Consider the following 19,380-nt stretch of genomic DNA (forward strand, 5'->3'; position numbering starts at 1 on the left):
CACATGGTATATGAGGATAAAGGCTTGAACTAATTTTGAGACAAAGCATGTAATACCACTCAAATATCTGATCTCAGTAAAAGAAAAAAAAAAAGATATAATGGACACATTGGGTTCAGCTTCCTCATGAGATCCCATTAGTTACAAGTGCATCATTTCCATTAATACATGGCCATTGTGGATCTATCGACAGATTTAGACACATACTAGGCAACTTTTAAGGTAAATTCCAATATCACTCAAAGAATCTCATAAATTCCAGACATGAAGTTCAAGTTTGGGAAAATTTGGGTGTGGAATGTCTCAACAGAGATAGCTAAATAGGAAGAGGGAGACTTTCTTGAAGAAACTGTAGAAGAGAAAAGCAAGGTTGGGCAAGTCAACTGGGTGCTATCAACAGCTTTCACATAGAGAATCAAATCATAGCCAGAACTTTGCACCATTATGACTTTCTCCCAATCTGTCTATTACCCAATCTCATCAGATCTTGATTAAATGCATATATTGACAAGGCACAAGGATGAGATACCAGGGTCCAAAAATACAAATAGTTAAGATTTTCAATGATTGGTAATTGTGTTGATAATTGGAGTCCCAGACTGAGAGCAAATCCAATGGAAAACCTTGTAATGGAATATCCATTCAGTCAGGAAAAAAATGACTGGGTCAAAAAAGGTGGTCTGCTATTAAATTCATCATCCATGAAACATGGCAAGCAAGGAGGTTGATATCATAGATATGAGACAAGTAGCAAATATTCAAAGAACATGTGACACTAGGATGGAAAATGTTAGAGATGAATCTGGAATTGATGGAATAAATCATGACAATTTATCTCTTTAATAGATCTAGACATTGGACTACTCCCTGTTGGACAACAAGAAATTATAAATTATTGATGTGGATGGAAGATTCATCTTTTATCCATACACCCTGAAACTCCCAACTTTTGATACGTATACTTCCTCCCTGAAATGAGGCATTTGTGAAGAGGTGAAAGTCAGGATTAGAGGGCAAATGTAGGAGAACTGATGGAAGTGTTGATCTGATCCAACTACCACCTGAGAACTAGGATGTTGCTCCTGGTGAAGGGTACCAGATGATCCAGTGGACTGAAATTCCTGATACACTGATTGTGCAGTGATCACGTGTGCTTGTTCCAAAGGAATTAGAGATTAGAAGGAAGCCCACATCACCAAAAGAAACAGAACCATCCATGTAAGTAAGAACCTGACTGCCCTTTCCATAGCCTGGAGTCAGATGGTAGTTGTTAAACATGTTGAGAGAAAAACCCAAATGAACAATATTATAAGTCAGCTAGAGATGGATGTCTCAGCTTTGATAAGAAAGACAGCCTTGGTGACTTCTGAAAGGAGAATCTGGGTATGTTGTTTTTGCAACTGACAAGATAGTACCAGAAGTAACCAGTAATCCAGATAATGAAGTGTACATATGGCCCAACATATGTAGGTGACAAGAAACTTGTACAACTTTACAGAAGACATGTGGAGCAGATGCTAGGCCAAAGGGAAGATTCCTAAACTGCAGAACCTGAACCTTGTGTACGAAATGTAGATGATGACAGAATGACTTCATTATGAGAATGTGGAGATATGCATCAGCAACACTCAACTTGTTCATCCACAGACTACCTGACACAGAATGCCAACACAGGTTGTGGAAATACCCCAGTATGAACCTGAAAGGATCAGAGAATTGGTTGAGACAAGAAAGATCAATAATTGCACAACAATCTCCCATTGTCTTGGCCAAGAAAAGTAAATGGGAATCAAGTCTTGGAAAAATGGCATTGACTATCTCTACCACCCCCTTGACTAATAACTTTCTGACAGTCTTGGAACAAAGATCCACACTCCATGAATCTATTGAGGGTGAAAATACCACAGGTTGGGAATAATAATGAAAGTAGAGAAGTTAATGGAATGACCAACTCCAATGCCAGAACCTGAAGTACCCATGGATCTGCAGTGAAGAAATTCCATTGTCATAACCACACTTTCATAAACTCCACCTCCAAAGGGTATTCACCAACACCATTGTTGACAATTTGCCCAAATAGAGGAGACTTGAAATTAAGGACAGAATCTATTTTGAATATCAACAGAGTGAGGAACAGAAACTGTAGATCATGGAAAACTGAAAAGCAGTCATGCCATGACCTCCATCAGAAGCTAAAATCTTAGAGGCCAACAGCAACAAGGAAAAAGGCAAAAGTATGAATCAATTTATGATTGCAACACCTCTAAGATATATGTGAACATGAATGGATGAAGAAAAGAAGCCTCATGTAACTTGTTATAGGCCAGAGCAGGCATATAAACTCCCTCCATTGAGGCATCTAAGCCCAGTGAATCCCAACAACATGCAAGTCAAGAAACCAAAGAATTTAACAATGCTTGACAAACCACAACACATCAAAAGTGTGTTTTAAAATTAGTCCTTAGGTTTCCAAAATTTAATTACTTATTTACACAAAGCAACTTAAGTTTTTTTTAAAAGACACGCTAAACACATTAACCAAAAAGTATGAGAAACTAGCGAAAATAAGAAATAAGTCTCACCTCTGTCCTTCACATCATATCATGTGCACCACACAAAACAACATAACAATTTACAGGTTGGGGCAGAGGACAGGTAGATTTTTCAGCACCTGTCCAGTGAATGTAGGTTTTCTTGTGGTTACCCCCCCATCAAAATTTTTGGCATAGTATTTATAGATTCCCACTACCTTGAAACTCAGCTGTAAAAGCCTATATTTAGATTTACGCTTATGTTTTCTTTCCTTTAACTCTCACCAATATCAAAAATACTTATTTATCCTTCACTGTGTATATGCTTGGACCTTTTGGTATGCTTTCTGGACACTGACTGTGGTCTTTCTGTCATCACTCCATTTTGTTACACCTTTGCTTTAGCTATACATTTCTGAAACTGGATCTGCAAAAGCAAAGTCATCCAAACTCATAGTAATAAAACAGCTTCAACTCTCATGACAAGCTTATTTTGAACCTCATGAGCAGGATGAAGGAAAATGAAAACAAAACACTTTTAGAGCTCCCTCTTCTACACTGAATACCTGTTGCAGTTTCTGTTTTTGTTGAAACCAAAGAAAGAGCAAAAGCCGACAGTCTTAAGAAGATAAAAGTCAGCAAAAGACTTAAGTCATCCTCAAATGTATTAGAAAGGGTGGGGAATGCTTCAGAACAAAACTGAAGATTAAACAAATCGGAAAAATTGATTTATTCACAGTGATCACAAGGTCCAGTCTGGAACTCCACTTATCCAAAAAAAAAAAGATTTAGTTTGCAGAATTGAAATATACATACACCTGGTGGTGGTAAGCCAAAGCATGCTATTCAGACAAAAGAATGAAACAAGGTACATCTATTTTGTCATATTATGGAGCAGTAAATCTTCCAGCATGAACAGCAATATCAGGTGAAGGAGGAAACCTAAGTAGTCACCCTCAGCAATCAAGAAAAAAAGAGTAGATTCAAACAAAAGCTCTGGAGCAGGGTCTAAATTCTCTCTAGACTGACCTTGATCACCAACTAAAGCAGCCTCAGAACCCCCTTAAGAGATGTTCCCTCGACCTTTGAGACATGCTAGATAACAGAGGTGGAATAGAGGAGGGCTGGTTGTGTCTGTGTTAAAAACAGTAACCCGTGAACTCATGCTTGAAAATAGCAAGCCACAATTTTTTTTTAAAACTAACAACTACTAAATATAATTTATACAGAAAGCCACTAGGCAAACTGAAAATGTAACCAGGGAAGTTTATTACTGTAGCATTTGGGTAGAGAAACCCATTCATAAATACTTTCTTGAGAAAAAGTGGTAAAATTATCTGAATGTGGTGCTTATATACAATACCAGGACAGAGAGTGCATAGACACAGGTGGAGAGTATATTGTCAAGGGCAACTGAGTGGGGTATAAAAGACTGAAGCAAGCAAGATAAACTTGAAACAATTCTCAGATAGGCAAAGTTGAAACCATGGAGGTTGAAGAATAGCTGTAAGTGTCAGCAGATGGTATATTTTGAATAGATATTACATTACAGAACACTTCCAACTTTCAAAAATTCTTCAATTACCATACAATTTGTATTCGTTATTTTCATTACTGAAATCACAGAATATTCATTCCATACAAACACATTCCTCTTTTATTTATTTTGATAAAGATAAAAAATAATATATTGGTGATATCTTCTTCAATGTAGCAAAATTTTAACAATCTGCATATAAATTTTCTCCAAAAATGATAACATATTAACTTGTCATTGAATCCCCCTTCAGTTTTGTATATTATAAAAACACCTTTTTATTGTAAGTGGTTCAATAAATTTTCCAGTAATTTAGCTTTGAACTTGATTACTCACATCATGAACTTCTTCCACAGCTATGTATGCTTCTGTTGGTAATCCAAGGTCTCTCGGTTTTGCATCAATTATGACTAAAACCTATAATAAAAATATCAACAAACTTGGTATGTAAACACAAAGAACACTTATTACAAAATGTGGAACATGAACTTTTCTTCCTTTCTAAGACTTGTAATTTTAAATTACAAGACAGTATATATGAATTAAATGAGCTAACTGTAGCAAATGGCTACGTTCATGTAAAGTTGATTGTTCTTTAAATTTATAACGTTCTTTCACAGTTAACTTTATTGTTAAGCACAGTTGAAAAATGTCGTAGGTTAAGTTTTATTAGTAAAAATAAAACAGTTACTGAATGATCCACTACACATCTAGGTTTGATTTACATGAATACATAACAGGAAACAAAAGATGAATGTTCTGTAAAAGTCAGCTAGCATCACTGTATCTGGAAGAAAAAGTTCATAGAAATCGGCAGGTGTTTTATATTACTATACAAGAGTTGAGCTTTTTATCTACTATAGCTGCTTGTACACTCAACTGTAACTTACAAACATACAAAAAGTCTCCTGATGGACTGATCAGCTACACTTGTTACTGTAAGCTATAATCTACACCTTTTAGATGCCAACCTGGATAGTGGCAACAAAGAGGCAACAGTGTGGATTCAGACTGTAGAATAATAATTGGCAACAGTGACCACAATCAACAGCAGACTCAGAACTAGTAGAAGGTCGGGGGAAAGAGTAATTACAATGAAAGACCAAGTTAGGAGATAATCAATGAAGACATCATCTCAGAGAAACAGAAACAGAGAGTAGTGGCTTGAAACTTATAAACAGTGGCTGTTAGTGATGCAAATTTAATTTTGTTATAATTATTTAACATTACAGAAAACAGAAATACAAGAAAATAAATCCTCTGATATTAACTATGCCTTGCCTTATAACTGTTCAGAAATTTTCTAGGTTCCCCAATCAAGAAATTACCAGTAATAAATAGCCTATTTAAAATAGGTTTTTAATAGTAAAATTATTTATTATTATCAGACATTGTTTTTGGTGTTGACCTGTTCAATACCAACATAAAATCCACCTGCTCAATACCATCATGATCCAAATATGAAAAGAATAGTATATAACTGTTCATTTCATCAATGAAGACTGGTTACTGTGTTATCACTGAATAGGATATTCACTACTTAATATCAATCATATGACTGAAAATGTTCTAAAATAATTCTATGACAAGTTGGGTGAGTAGGAATTAGAATATACAAACTTACTATGTAAGATATCTAACAACCAATCAAACTATAAGAATGAGATAATGAAAAGTGTTTCAACTGTTAGTAGCTTCAATGCTTTAGATTTTACCTACGCCTTACAACAGGGAAAGGAATATAAATCTCAGACTTAAGTAATATCCCATCTTATAAGAACAGTTTCTGCCTTTGAATAGGGGTGAGGGAAGAGCAAAGTGTTCAAAACTAATAATTGTAGCAGTTATGTTTTAAGCTTAAAACAAATGTGCTTACACAACTTATACAATATGCACAACAGTATCAAAAAACGTTTAATTTAGAAAAAGTACAAAATACAGAAAACATGCTGATAAGACCCTTTATTAAACTATACTGTAGACGTGTTCTAACTTTTTATGATTGTTACTGTTTTTGGCTATTCTAACAATCAATTAATCAAAATTATGATTAACCATAAATTGATGTTTATTTAGCTTCGATTTTGTTCAGCTTTGGGCCACCATGTCCTGGTGAGCCAGATATGAATGTGTGTGTGTGTTGGTCACTGCAGGACCTTGGGTTTGATTTCCATCATTACCAAATGTACTTGTTCTGTCACTGTTGTGGGAAAACTACTAAGGCTATGTATCACTGTCAATAATTTTGAGCAGCTGTCTTAAGGGAATCCACTTTGCAAGCTTTACCCTCCAATGTTTTTCTTGCTTGTTCATAAAACAGTTTGAAGAACACTGTACTAATCGATAAACTAAATATCATAGGTTAACCCTGTTACAATGGAAGACCATTTAATTACTTTCTGTGCATGCCACTGTTACATTCAGAATTCAATGAAAACACCTTTAATATCTATGTAAGTGAATGAAGTTAATATTATAATGTGTGCTATGATTTAAAGTTTTATTTTATCTATGTTTAAGTCCTTCATTTCAAAATAAACTTCAGATATATTGTCATGTGACCAACAAGCTATGAAAATTCATTTCTCTGACACTATCTTCAATAATACAATGATAGTACCGCAAAGGTACATCTAGACAATGAGATGCTTACATAATATTTCGTCGCTTTCAAAGTCCTCTAACTGAATACAGTTAGAACAAGTGGTAAATGTTTTCAACTTTTGACAGCTGCTGCTACACTCTACTTTAACAGTTGTTACATGTAGCTGTGCATGTGACAGGTGTACAGATATTACAAATAGGTCATTTCACAGTATAATCTAACAATAGTTATTTTGAAATTAGTGCCACGTCTGTCACTGAGTACATGAAATCTGTTACAGTATGGTTGGCTGTTTGATCAACTATAGTATTTCTGGTTGTTTCATACCCAATTATGTTATAATTCAGAAATACATTTTAAATTGTATTTAAACCTTACTAGTATATTTTAGTTACGTATTAGTTACATCTTAAAATTCATATTTAAAAGGCTTAAACACTTTTTAAATATACATAATATTTTCTGTCCATTCTCAAGTCTTATGATATTATGGGCTAAATGAAAATTTTGCTGAAGGTTTACCGTGTTTCCTACATAAACTAATATTTGTCAACCTGTATCAAGGCAAAGATGTGGTAAAGGACTAGAACAGAAAATAAAACATTTAAACTTAACCACATCTCTGAAGGAAAAGACCAGAAATAATGAGCAGCATTGATCATGATAATGAGAGTTAATGATATGAGAAAGAAAACAAATAAAACAGTTATCTCAAAAAAACTTTATATATTCTATTAGGAGGTTCTAGAGATGATTCAAATGAAATATGAAAACCATATGACAAAGAAAAGTATCTTATACTTAACACATCTTGTACTCAACTTGTTAACAGTTTGAAAGTGAGTAACTACAGTAGATAAATAACAAATAAATATTAAGTTAAAACATTTAATTATAAAACTGTTATTCTTTGTGTACAAATACCTATGACATTTAACAAAATTTTACCAGTTTTAGAGTATTGTTATACAAGCAAAATATCATTCTTGATTTCCACAAATTGTACAAAACCCACCACGAAAAGGTTAATGGAACTGTCAATTAATTGATTAGTAAATACCATTAACTTCTCAACTCCACTTCACAATATAAAGAATCTTTTTCTTTTATAAATTTATCAATGAGTCCTTAACATTTCAAGAAAACTGATATTACCTTCATCATACAGCTACGCAGACAATGTAATGTAGGTACAGTACAAAATAAATGAATGAGAAGTAACAGAAATGTTTGCCACTTAGGGGCACATTGTAAAAAATTTTTATATGAGGTATATGAGAGTAATATTACAGCAATCCATCTTGATTGTTTACAGAACTTCTTAAATGAAAAATTTTCTATAAATGGAAAACTCCCACTTCTGTCTGGAATACATGTATTTTGGAAAAATATTTCTTCTTTAACTGAATACCAAAAATCTCTTAGACTGCCTGAATCGTGGTGAACCATGCAGACAGAATTCTAACTTTTAAAAAATTATTTTTGAATCATGGTTAGCCAAATTTTCTAGTGACCAGTGACCATTTCTTGAAAGAAAGGTATACAACTTCTTTAATGAGAGGAATTTACCCAAATCATGTGGCTGCAAGACCTTACAACCATCCGAAAAAATTAGGAAAACAAATTACGTTTTTTTTGTGCTAGAATGGCTACATATTGTAAGATGAAAATACAAATGTTTAGTCTAAGTAGCTTACGTCTCATAACGTTATATATTTATACGTTTATTATTTTTTATTATATTGACCTAGTCACACATTCATATTACCATATCCAATAATATAAAACTGATATTTGATCTTTACAAAATTGCCGTCTTGGCTGTGTTTTACTATTTCATAATATACAGTCACATTTCAACAATAACACATTATATATGTATATAGATTATTAATATTTAGAAATAAGTTATGAAACTTATTTTTCTTAAAATATAGAACAATAAATAAAGAAGTAAAGCAAATAATCATATCTTCTTGCTATGACCTTTGAACTTATTTGCTGCTGGACATAAGTTGCTCAGCATTTAAAATTTCACACACGGTGGATATCAAACAAAATATTTTTAGGTATTATATATATACGGTAATAACCAAAACATCATAAATAACTACACTGATACCACAGCTTTCTACTAAAATTTATTAAGCTTAGTAACTTAGCTGTATTTAGCTTTAAGAATGTATGAAACCTCAAGTAGACTAAAGACCTACCTTCTTGAAATCTTGGTTCAAAAGAACATGGTAGCTGTTTCACAGATTAGAGAAATCTAGTAGGGGCACATTATATGCTTTTGATTGGTTATTCACATCACATATTAAAGTGTAAGGACCCTTTTCTGAAAACAGAAAGAGGCAAATGGGACCACTGTATCTGATTTAGTACATAATCCATATTGCAGCAAAATAAAAAGATATGAGGTTCTTGTTTTATATTCTAGCTTGTAAATCTTGGTAATTTGAATTCCTAGTTTGTGAAAAGCTGTAGACTTAGTATTTTGTCACCATAAACATCTAATTTTAATAATTTTAACCAGTGCTGCATTTAACATATCACATGACTTACTAAAATCTATATTTAGATGTGTTCTTTTCATATTTACTTTTAAATTAAGAAATTAACTCATATACAATACTAAAGTTTGAATTATAATTTTACAATTTTATTCCAAACCTATTAACATAAATTCATAAAACAGTAGTTGAATAAAATTTTGAATGCAAGTCAACAAATGCAAATGAAGTGGCCTTTGACCCATGACCCATTGAGAAAGGGTTAAGCTATCTCAAGTGTTTATAAACACAAATTCATGAAAAAATGATGAAACCTAGTTGTGGAAGAGTACAATATCCAAGAAAAAAGCCAAAATTTATGAAAAAGTTTGTAATGTTTTTTGAAAATGAATTTTCTCAAATGTCTAAAAAACATTAATGGTTAATTAAAGAAGCAGTAGCAAGAGATGGATCTAAGCAAACAGAGAGTGAAAAGTTATTTGCATGTGAAGGATCTAGTTTTGCATAAACAAAAAGTTGATTAGATGCTAGATACAAGAGCCTGAATAGCATATTCCACTAGAGTTTTTTGAAAATTTATCCAGGATCAAAATGTTGTTTAGAAGCTCAGTGTTAGGGAAGACAGAGGCTACTTTAACTAACATTCAGTTCAAAAACCATGGAATAAAACAAACAAAACAGATAGGGGTTAAACTACCCATAACTTCAAGGATCAAAGATAAGAGGCTAAATTAACAACACATTCAGAATTCACAGGCCAAATTAACCACAAATCCACAGTTTAAGAAAACAAGGACAAAAATAACCACATTAAAAACCATTAAGGAAAATGAGGCTAAATTAATAAATGAAACAGACAAAATTCTACATTCATCTGATTCAAAAGCAACAAGCTAAAGAAGAAAGAAGTTACATTAACAATCTGTTCAGAAGCTGTGGGTTAAAGAAGATAGAGACTAAATAAAAACCTCATTTACGATTAAATGAACAGCCTATTCAAGAAACAAACTGATAGAAGAAAGAAAATGATGAGAACACAATTTAAAGAAAAGAAGCTTCAATCTTCATGGTAGTTAAACCAGGAGAAGCATAGCTGTGAATGTCATACATCAAACAAATACTAAATGAAAGCTATAGGATTAAAAGACATCACACTAAGGCATGAGTGGAAGACAAAAACAGAAACCCACATACCAAACAAATGTACTGGATGTCAAGAGCAGAAATAACTAATAACCAAATTTCAAAAATAAAAAAAATAAAGAGAACCCATACAAAGCACTGTGTGGTACAGAGACTCTTGTTTAAGATAAACATTATGACCTGGTAATATATAATCACTGTGTAAAGGACAGGCTGGAACAATACAATCTCTATAGTTAATGAAAAAGACAAGAAGGACTGGTTGACAAGAAAACAAGAACTGAAGTTCTACATAAAATTAAAAGATATTGATCTGAATAAAGTAGACAAATTGCTTTGAAAGATTACAGAAAGAATAAAGTATTAAAAAGAAATGAAGTTTCTTCACATGTAGGAACTAAAGCCCATAGAATGAGAGAAGTATTACTTTGACCAAAAATATCCTGACAAACAAGCAATGCAGCAAGTCATGATACCACATAAAATTATTAGTAACTAAAAGAAACCAGGAAGATAACATTGTTGAATATGTGACATACATGCATTCAAGCAGTAGATATGTTTGAAGAATCATGCAACTCAGAACACTGCACAGATGTCCCATATAAACTAAACATTTCTCAAAGTGTACAAACTACTTAACTGTGGGTACAGATCAGTCATTACCAATAATGCAACATTATACAAAAACTTAAAAAAACTAATCAGGATTCTTCAATTTTCATAATAGACAATCTAAATCCTTCACAGCTGAGAACTACTCTTTTTCACTTTCTCTCCTTTTATCATATATCACAGATTTGACAAATAACTCAGCATTGATCTTGAAACACCATAAAACTAAGAAATAGCTTACCATTGCAGGCTAGTTAGCTAAATCTAAATTATCATTATCTGTTCTTTTATCAGAGAGGAATATTCCTGTGGTTTTCAATACAGATGATGTAAAAAACAAACATTTTAGGAACCAAAATGGACATACACATGTGGATTTTCTTAAGTTTTGTGAGCTTCTAATTGTTCAAACATGATCTCCAGATATCTGTTAACATGATGACAAATCACAAATTACTACCATCAAAATCTGCTGCCTGCTCAATATTATTACAGTTAAATCTGATTTTCTTCTCTTGAATCATCTTTGGTTATTAGTTTTAGTTACTTTTGAAGCTAACTGTGACATTATAAAGGCTGGTGATACAATGTTGTAGTAACAAATATCTCATTTTCAGATTTGGGAACTGGGCTGGTGTATTGTTTCATATATATTTGAATAACCAAAAAATCATAAATAGATATACTGATACCACAGAATTTCACTTTAATTTTATTAAGTATAGAAACTGAGCTGTATTTAGTTTAAAAAAAAAGAAACTTTGAGCAGACTAAAGACACAAACTACCTTCCAATCTATAATCTAAAACAAATTCTTTCATATCCTCTGTGTGCAAAATTTTAAAAAGCTTAGCAACCAATGTCCAGCAGCAAACAAGTTCAAAAGTTGCAACTAGAAGAGAGATAATTGTTTGCTTTACTTCTTTATTGATTGTTCCAGATTTTAATGAAAATAAGTTTCATAACATGTTTCTACTTATTAATAATCTATATGTATATATAATGTATAATAATCAAAATGTTAATGAATATTATAAAATACTAGTCCACTAAAACACAGCCAAAATAGGGAAGACTAATGGTCAGTTTTGTAACAGTGGATACAATAATGTGTGTGCACATGCACTGCATCAATGGAAGTTGTGTGATATTAGGTAGCCACTAATGGAAGGGTCAATATAATAAAAATAATAAATAACTTTATGTGACTCAAGCTACCTAGTGTAAACATTTATATTTTTGTGTTATAATATGTAGTCATTCAGGTATGAGAAAAAGCATAGTTTATATTCAATGCCTTTTTTTATTTTTATGATGGTTATGAAGTTGGTCAATTGGCAGACCCCACATACTTAGGGTACAGAAAATAACAAATTATAAAGTCTTACTAAAAACAAATGTTTGAAATATATTTAGGAGGTTTCAGAAATTACATAAATAATATTTGAGATTTTTTAGACCAGGAAAAGTTTTTTAATCACAACATGAAATCACTTTCCACTCAGACTGGTAATGAAACAGACTCAGTAATTTTACAGACAAATCTTTAGGAAAAAATTTTATTAAAAGATCTAATTTTTTTTCTGCAAAAAAAACAAACAAACTGTAACCTTTACTAAAAGTTTACCAAATTTTGTGAACATACACATCATGTCAAAAGTTAATACAAATAATTAATGTGGAGATGAACCTGTGTATAATATACCAAGCCTGTTGTGAAAGGGTTAATGAAACGTTGACAAGTAAAAGGAAATATATATTTGAAAAACATAATATAGAGCTAAATATTTCCAAAGGATAATGCTATAGTTTCTTGGCAAATACAAACCTGTGCCGTGAAATGAGCAGAAAAATCCTGAAAAACAATGATAAATTATGAACTACATAAATGTGAACATATATCTGAAAGTGTGTGTGTGTGTGTGTGTGTGTGTGTGTGTGTGTGAATTACCAAAATAGAGAAAAACATTAACATTTATTTTCACACAGAAATTAAATGCCAAATATGTATGCCTACTCATAACCCTTATCCTATGTATTTGTCACTTTTCTCAAGTGTGTTATTTTTTGATTGAACTACACAAATACAATGGGGCATTGCAGAAATTGTTTAAATAATTGTTATTGAATATTATTATTATTGACTGAGACAAAAGAATTACTGAATTGTGTTTATGGAGATTATATCTATCATTGTTACAACAGGAAGTCACTTGGAAAGATCTTGTGTTACTGTTCATCCTGGCGATAACTATGTATTTGCTTCATGTTGACATGCTTCAGTAGTAATTTCCTATAAAAAGGTTATATTACTTCTGTTTCTATATCCCATTTGTACACAAACTAATGCTAATCATTTTGTACTTTTTCAGTAATTTTCTTAATTCTTTTTATTTTTCTCTAATTGCTTTATATATATATATATATATTATATATTACTTTCTCTATTCTGTTAAGTTTAAAATTTTTAATTTGGTGCCAATTTTCTTTGAAGACATTAATAAATTTTAATAATTATTTTTGTATCTAATAATTGAAACAGGAACATTTATCTAATACCATGCAAACACTTTTTTTTTTAAATAATAATTTAAGTAACATTTGTACTTTACTTCCAATATAAAAAAAAACAACATCTTTATAACAATCATTTTATGTCTTAAGAATAACCACAGTCTTACTAACAGTTTTCACAAAATAGTGAAATGTCACATTGTTCATGAGTATTCCACCTTTAAAATGTGAAATGTCACATTGTTCATGAGTATTCCACCTTTAAAATGTGAAATGTTTGTTGTTAATAACCTACCGAATTAGGACAGTATCTCCTGATAAGTTCATTGATGGCAATGTCATTCTGGTGAAGCTTTGGACCAGTGTGGTACCACCCCACAATCCTCTCTCGAGCTAAAACAGTGATCACAAGTGAAAATTACTATTCTGGATATGACGAAAAAACTAAATAACCACTTAATCAAGACATATTTTCAGAATGATTCAGAATTATGGCAGGCTGTTTATTCTTTTTTTTTGGAAATGACTTTTATTGAGGCTTACATTTTTTCTTCATTATCCTGCATGGTAGTGTACATTTTCTGAACAAGTGTTGTTGGATTAAATCAATCTCAAAGTTTTGGTCAGGGTTCAACTTTTTATATCATAAACCAGTCAGACAAATTATTTAAGAAATTACTAGTCTTGACCTAAGAATGAATTAATGAACACACCTACTTCATTCTTTGGTGGTAAATATAAAAAGGGTACTTGTTGTAGAAATACTGTTTTCTATTGAATTGCTATTCAGTTATGTGTCTTTTCAATCACAGTTCAGTTTCCTTGTTAGATGTTTTAAATTTATAAAATTACAAAGATGAAATAGGATATTCTTAAAAGTGTCTTCAAGTTGGGGTTTAAGAAAATCATGTGACAATCCTTGAACACTAATGCCTCTTGGCTGCTTCTTTGTATGAACTTTCAGAGCAGGCCATTCTGCCTGTTTCAAATATTGAATGTTACATCCCCATTGCATTTAAAACTGTAGAGTAGTGTTCACAAGGGTCATATTATCCATTCAGACCATAGAATGTATTATCTGCTTTTACATTGTCTAGGAACATCTGCAGTTTCTTTCCTGGTCTTTGCTGCAGAGCAACAAGCTGCATGCAAGATGTTTCCAGAGCTTCTACTGCATAAGATAAAACACAACTGTCCTTTTGAAACTGTAATGAAAGTTTGTTCAAGACAAATTATAAATCCCTTACAAAGTACATGTAATGAATAAGATTATGGTCATTCAAATATTTAAGAATCAGATTGTCTCTGCTTTGAACATCCACTGTCCTACTCATAACCCTCTACAGTGTTCTCAAAGAGAGCAGTAAATACCAAATACTACCATAAAAGAACATCAAGACATTGACTCAGATGTGGCATCCATCTGATACTTTACCATCTCCTCCTTACCTAATATTTGAAGTTATCTCAATGCTTTTGCACTGTAATGATAGTTTTTGTGTAAATTTGACAAAACACTTAAGATCACTAAAGATCTTTGCATCTTTATCTTTCATTGTATCTAATGTATCAAGTTCCAATCTATGACTTACAGAACAAATGGCAGCAAGATGAGGCACTTCATTTTTTAAGTTTTAACATGCTGTGATTTTTACCCAAGTTCACATTTGCTCTATCTGAACCAGTGGTAATTAGTTCTTACAGTTACAACCTGTAATGTTCATGCTGTCCATTGCAGACTGTTGATGCTAAAACACCTTCAGCACGAGTATAATCCATGCTTCTTATCTTTACAAAGATATTTCTGGGCATGTTTTCCACCACAACCTGAACATACACAGTTTCACATTCACAAATGATAAATCTGTTGTACTATCAAACACTATAGATAACACCAGTGCATTATTTGGTACATTATGTGTTTCCTGTTGGATATCTTCATATGTGAACTGTAGAAATCTATAAACCTGATCAGTTGGATAGCTACTTGGTCAGCATCATTCTTAGCTTCTAAATCAATGTTTGGGTCCAAAGTAAAACAGTTCATCCTTAGCAGCAAAATAATCAATGTTAAAACAAGTGAGCAGTTGTGATTTTTCATCTTCATTTAGCTTTCTGGTAGCAATACCCAAAGGTTCAACTACTGTTGGTTAGAAAGCTGATTTCTTGGTACTAGCACATGCATCTTCATGCATTCCTGTCTCCATTTTTTTAGTACATAAATAAAAAACTGTGCTTGATTTTTTTCAAGCATTCCAAGCCATGCTTTCTTTGACTGATATATGTAATGTAGTTACATGACATTGTTTCAAAGAATCAGTTATAAAATTATTTGTTCCCATAACTAACTTACCCTCCTTCTCAAACTTTCTATATGTAACAATGTCAAATTTTCTCTCAGTTAAATTAATGTTTCTACTCATGATGGAACATTCTTTCTGATTTTCTTTTCATATTTTTTTAGCTTCATCATTTACTTTTCATGTTTTCTTCTACACCTCTTTTCTTTTCTTCACTCTCCAAAGAAGTAAAATCAAATTTAAATAAAGATGTTTCTACTTTTGCTTTGTGTTGTGAAGTAAACAGTCGTAAAATGTTCGAGATTATTAAAGTAGCCTTAATGTTCACTGAAATGAAATATCTTTTTCATAATCTTCAAAAGAACATGGAACAAAATTAACTTTTTATTTAACGTGTAGACTGAGAGCAAAAGTTTCTAAACTCATGGTTGAAGTGAATGATGAACTTAGGCAATGAACCCCAATAATTTGTTTGTCTTTCACAACAGTTACATAATGTTATGTAACAATAAGGTACTCCTTACATGGTAAATTCCATTTTTATTTTTTCACTCATTCAAATGAAAATGGAAATTTTTTTTTTTTAGCATTCCACATTTATTGATAACCTCAACCATTTTAAATTTAACAAAACTTCAAAGTACATTCTTGGTGTGATTACAAGTTTTAAAGTTAACCTGTCAACAATACCACAGAATGAAATTATACATTCACTGTACATAATTGGAAAATTGGAATCAGAAATCAGAATTGAGTCAAATGTGCAACATGACAACTGGCTAAAGATGATATCCGATTGTGACAGGATTGTTAAAGCAATAGTAAAGTCATATATATATATACATATCCATATGAATTTTTCAATTTGTATAGGTGCATGCAAATATAAGACACCGTACCACACTATAATAACATACAATATAAAGACACCGTACCACACTATAATAACATACAATATAAAGACACCGTACCACACTATAATAACATACAATATAAAGACACCGTACCACACTATAATAACATACAATATAAAGACACCGCACTCACACTATAATAACATACAATATAAAGACACCGACACTATAATAACATACAATATAAAGACACCGCACTCACACTATAATAACATACAATATAAAGACACCGTACTCACACTATAATAACATACAATATAAAGACACCGCACTCACACTATAATAACATACAATATAAAGACACCACACTATATAACATACAATATAACTACAATAACATACAATATAAAGACACCGACACTCACACTACAATAACATACAATATAAAGACACCGTACCACACTATAATAACATACAATATAAAGACACCGTACCACACTATAATAACATACAATATAAAGACACCGTACCACACTATAATAACATACAATATAAAGACACCGTACCACACTATAATAACATACAATATAAAGACACCGTACCACACTATAATAACATACAATATAAAGACACCGTACCACACTATAATAACATACAATATAAAGACACCGTACCACACTATAATAACATACAATATAAAGACACTGTACCACACTATAATAACATACAATATAAAGACACTGTACCACACTATAATAACATACAATATAAAGACACCGTACCACACTATAATAACATACAATATAAAGACACCGTACCACACTATAATAACATACAATATAAAGACACCGTACCACACTATAATAACATACAATATAAAGACACTACCACACTATAATAACATACAATATAAAGACACTGTACCACACTATAATAACATACAATATAAGACACTGTACCACACTATAATAACATACAATATGACACTGTACTACACTATAATAACATACAATATGACACTGTACTACACTATAATAACATACAATATGACACTGTACCACACTATAATAACATAAATATTTTATACATTTACTCTTCTTTTACATTTTCCTTCCTTTCCATTGGCTGTACTAGGACTGGTTACAGTGTTGCTGTAGCTAGCTAGATTTCCTCTTAAAGTAACATTCTGCAAACTACAAGATCAAAAATGTGTAAATTAACAATTATGACTTGATTATATTAATATACTTTTTCTTCCTCCATTTCTGATGGAGTTTTGGTCACTACAACATTTCCTGTGATGATCCTAAACTCTGGTTGCTTGTCAATCTGAACCATAAAACTTCTCATTTAGAATCACCATCATTTTGCCATCTTCTGCTACATGATCCTTAGCACTCCTTAAAGTCAGCTTCAAGAATAACTACTTTATCTGCAGTATCTTTCAAATTTTCAATCACGCAGCATTGGCCATGATTTGATAATTACCATCAGCAATCACCATAACTGCTGATCCAATGGTCAAAACTAGCTTGGTGCTATCTTTTAAAAATGGCTTAAAGACTTCTATTATAGCAGACAGCATAGACATTTGTATGTTTTAAATGGTTGTGACATGACTAAAATTGAACATGTAATGATAAAAAAAATGTGATCTTTCCAGCAGTACTGTGACCAAAAGGACAAGAATCCTATACATAAACAAATGATGCATGATAATAATACAGTTGCAACAACAAATTAATAAGCACTATGGTATGTGTGTCATGCCCGTCCAATAAACATTAAATTGCATCCAGTCTGCACACAACTATATGCATATGGATGCAGTAGATTATTAAACTTCAAATAAACCACATAAAATCAATAGGATGTCAACAGTTAAATAGCCACTGGTATTTGCCAAGCACTAATATATACTTAAGAGTTACAATGCACAATGATACATTTAGTAATACTACCTAGGCTTTATTACAATACTCACAGCCATTTTTGCTGTAGACTGGCAAAACAATAATAAACAACAAATGGACAATCCCTATTCTGAACCACTTTAATATGGTTGCAATACATGTATTCATACAATATTTATTATCATAATTAACCCTTATGAATGGTGCAACAAAACTGTTGGTTTGCCATGACTGGGGCAAAATTAGGATTTGTTTTATTTTAAGCAGCATTTAATTGAAAATAATATGAAGATTGTGCTGCTGTCTTTCCATTGCATTTTTCATCAGGAAAGTTTGTACTCAGATGTCAGAATTGTAAAATTCTTTATGTTTCTTTCATTTTTGCCAAGGCAGTACTTACTTATAATGTTCAGAAGACAACTTACTAACCATTAACTTTTTTAAACATTCCATACATGTTCTCCAAGTAATCATGATCCAAGAACCAAACTGTTTTGTCTTTGTCGTCTTCATCAAATGGTACTAGATAAAGAATAATAATATTAGTAATGTGTACTAAGTAATGTTTTTGTTCCTTTCAATAGAATGAGTCACCTTAATAAATATTATTCTTTAAAAAAAAAAGGAAATATTGGTAGTCAGATTTTGTTTTGTTAATCATTTGTGTATTATTATACTGAAATGATAGTTGTTTTTTTATGAATTTACACAAAATATATATTCTTTAAACATTACTTTATATCCTAATAAAAATATAACTACTTCATAAAGGTTATTTTTATCTACTTTCTGAATACCAGATTTTAAGAAAAAGAGTATTTTTCTAAGTAATCTTTTACAACTCACAAGCACTCA

At 31.7% G+C, this 19,380-nt stretch overlaps 1 protein-coding gene across 1 annotated transcript in view; it reads right to left on the reverse strand.

Annotated features, from left to right (window-relative positions):
* The window catches only part of Rpn8 (regulatory particle non-ATPase 8), a 57,807-nt gene that overhangs the window by 21,124 nt on the left and 17,303 nt on the right, over window positions 1–19,380 (reverse strand). The window contains exons 2-4 of the mRNA XM_076494806.1: window positions 18,955–19,047; window positions 13,754–13,851; window positions 4,405–4,485 (exon numbers count right to left, since the gene is read on the reverse strand). Of these exons, the coding sequence (XP_076350921.1) occupies window positions 4,405–4,485; window positions 13,754–13,851; window positions 18,955–19,047 (272 nt within the window). The remainder of the gene's footprint in view (window positions 1–4,404; window positions 4,486–13,753; window positions 13,852–18,954; window positions 19,048–19,380) is intronic.

The sequence above is a fragment of the Tachypleus tridentatus genome, chromosome 3 (genome assembly GCF_004210375.1).
Source record: "Tachypleus tridentatus isolate NWPU-2018 chromosome 3, ASM421037v1, whole genome shotgun sequence".
In the NCBI taxonomy this organism is placed as follows: Eukaryota; Metazoa; Arthropoda; class Merostomata; order Xiphosura; family Limulidae; genus Tachypleus; species Tachypleus tridentatus.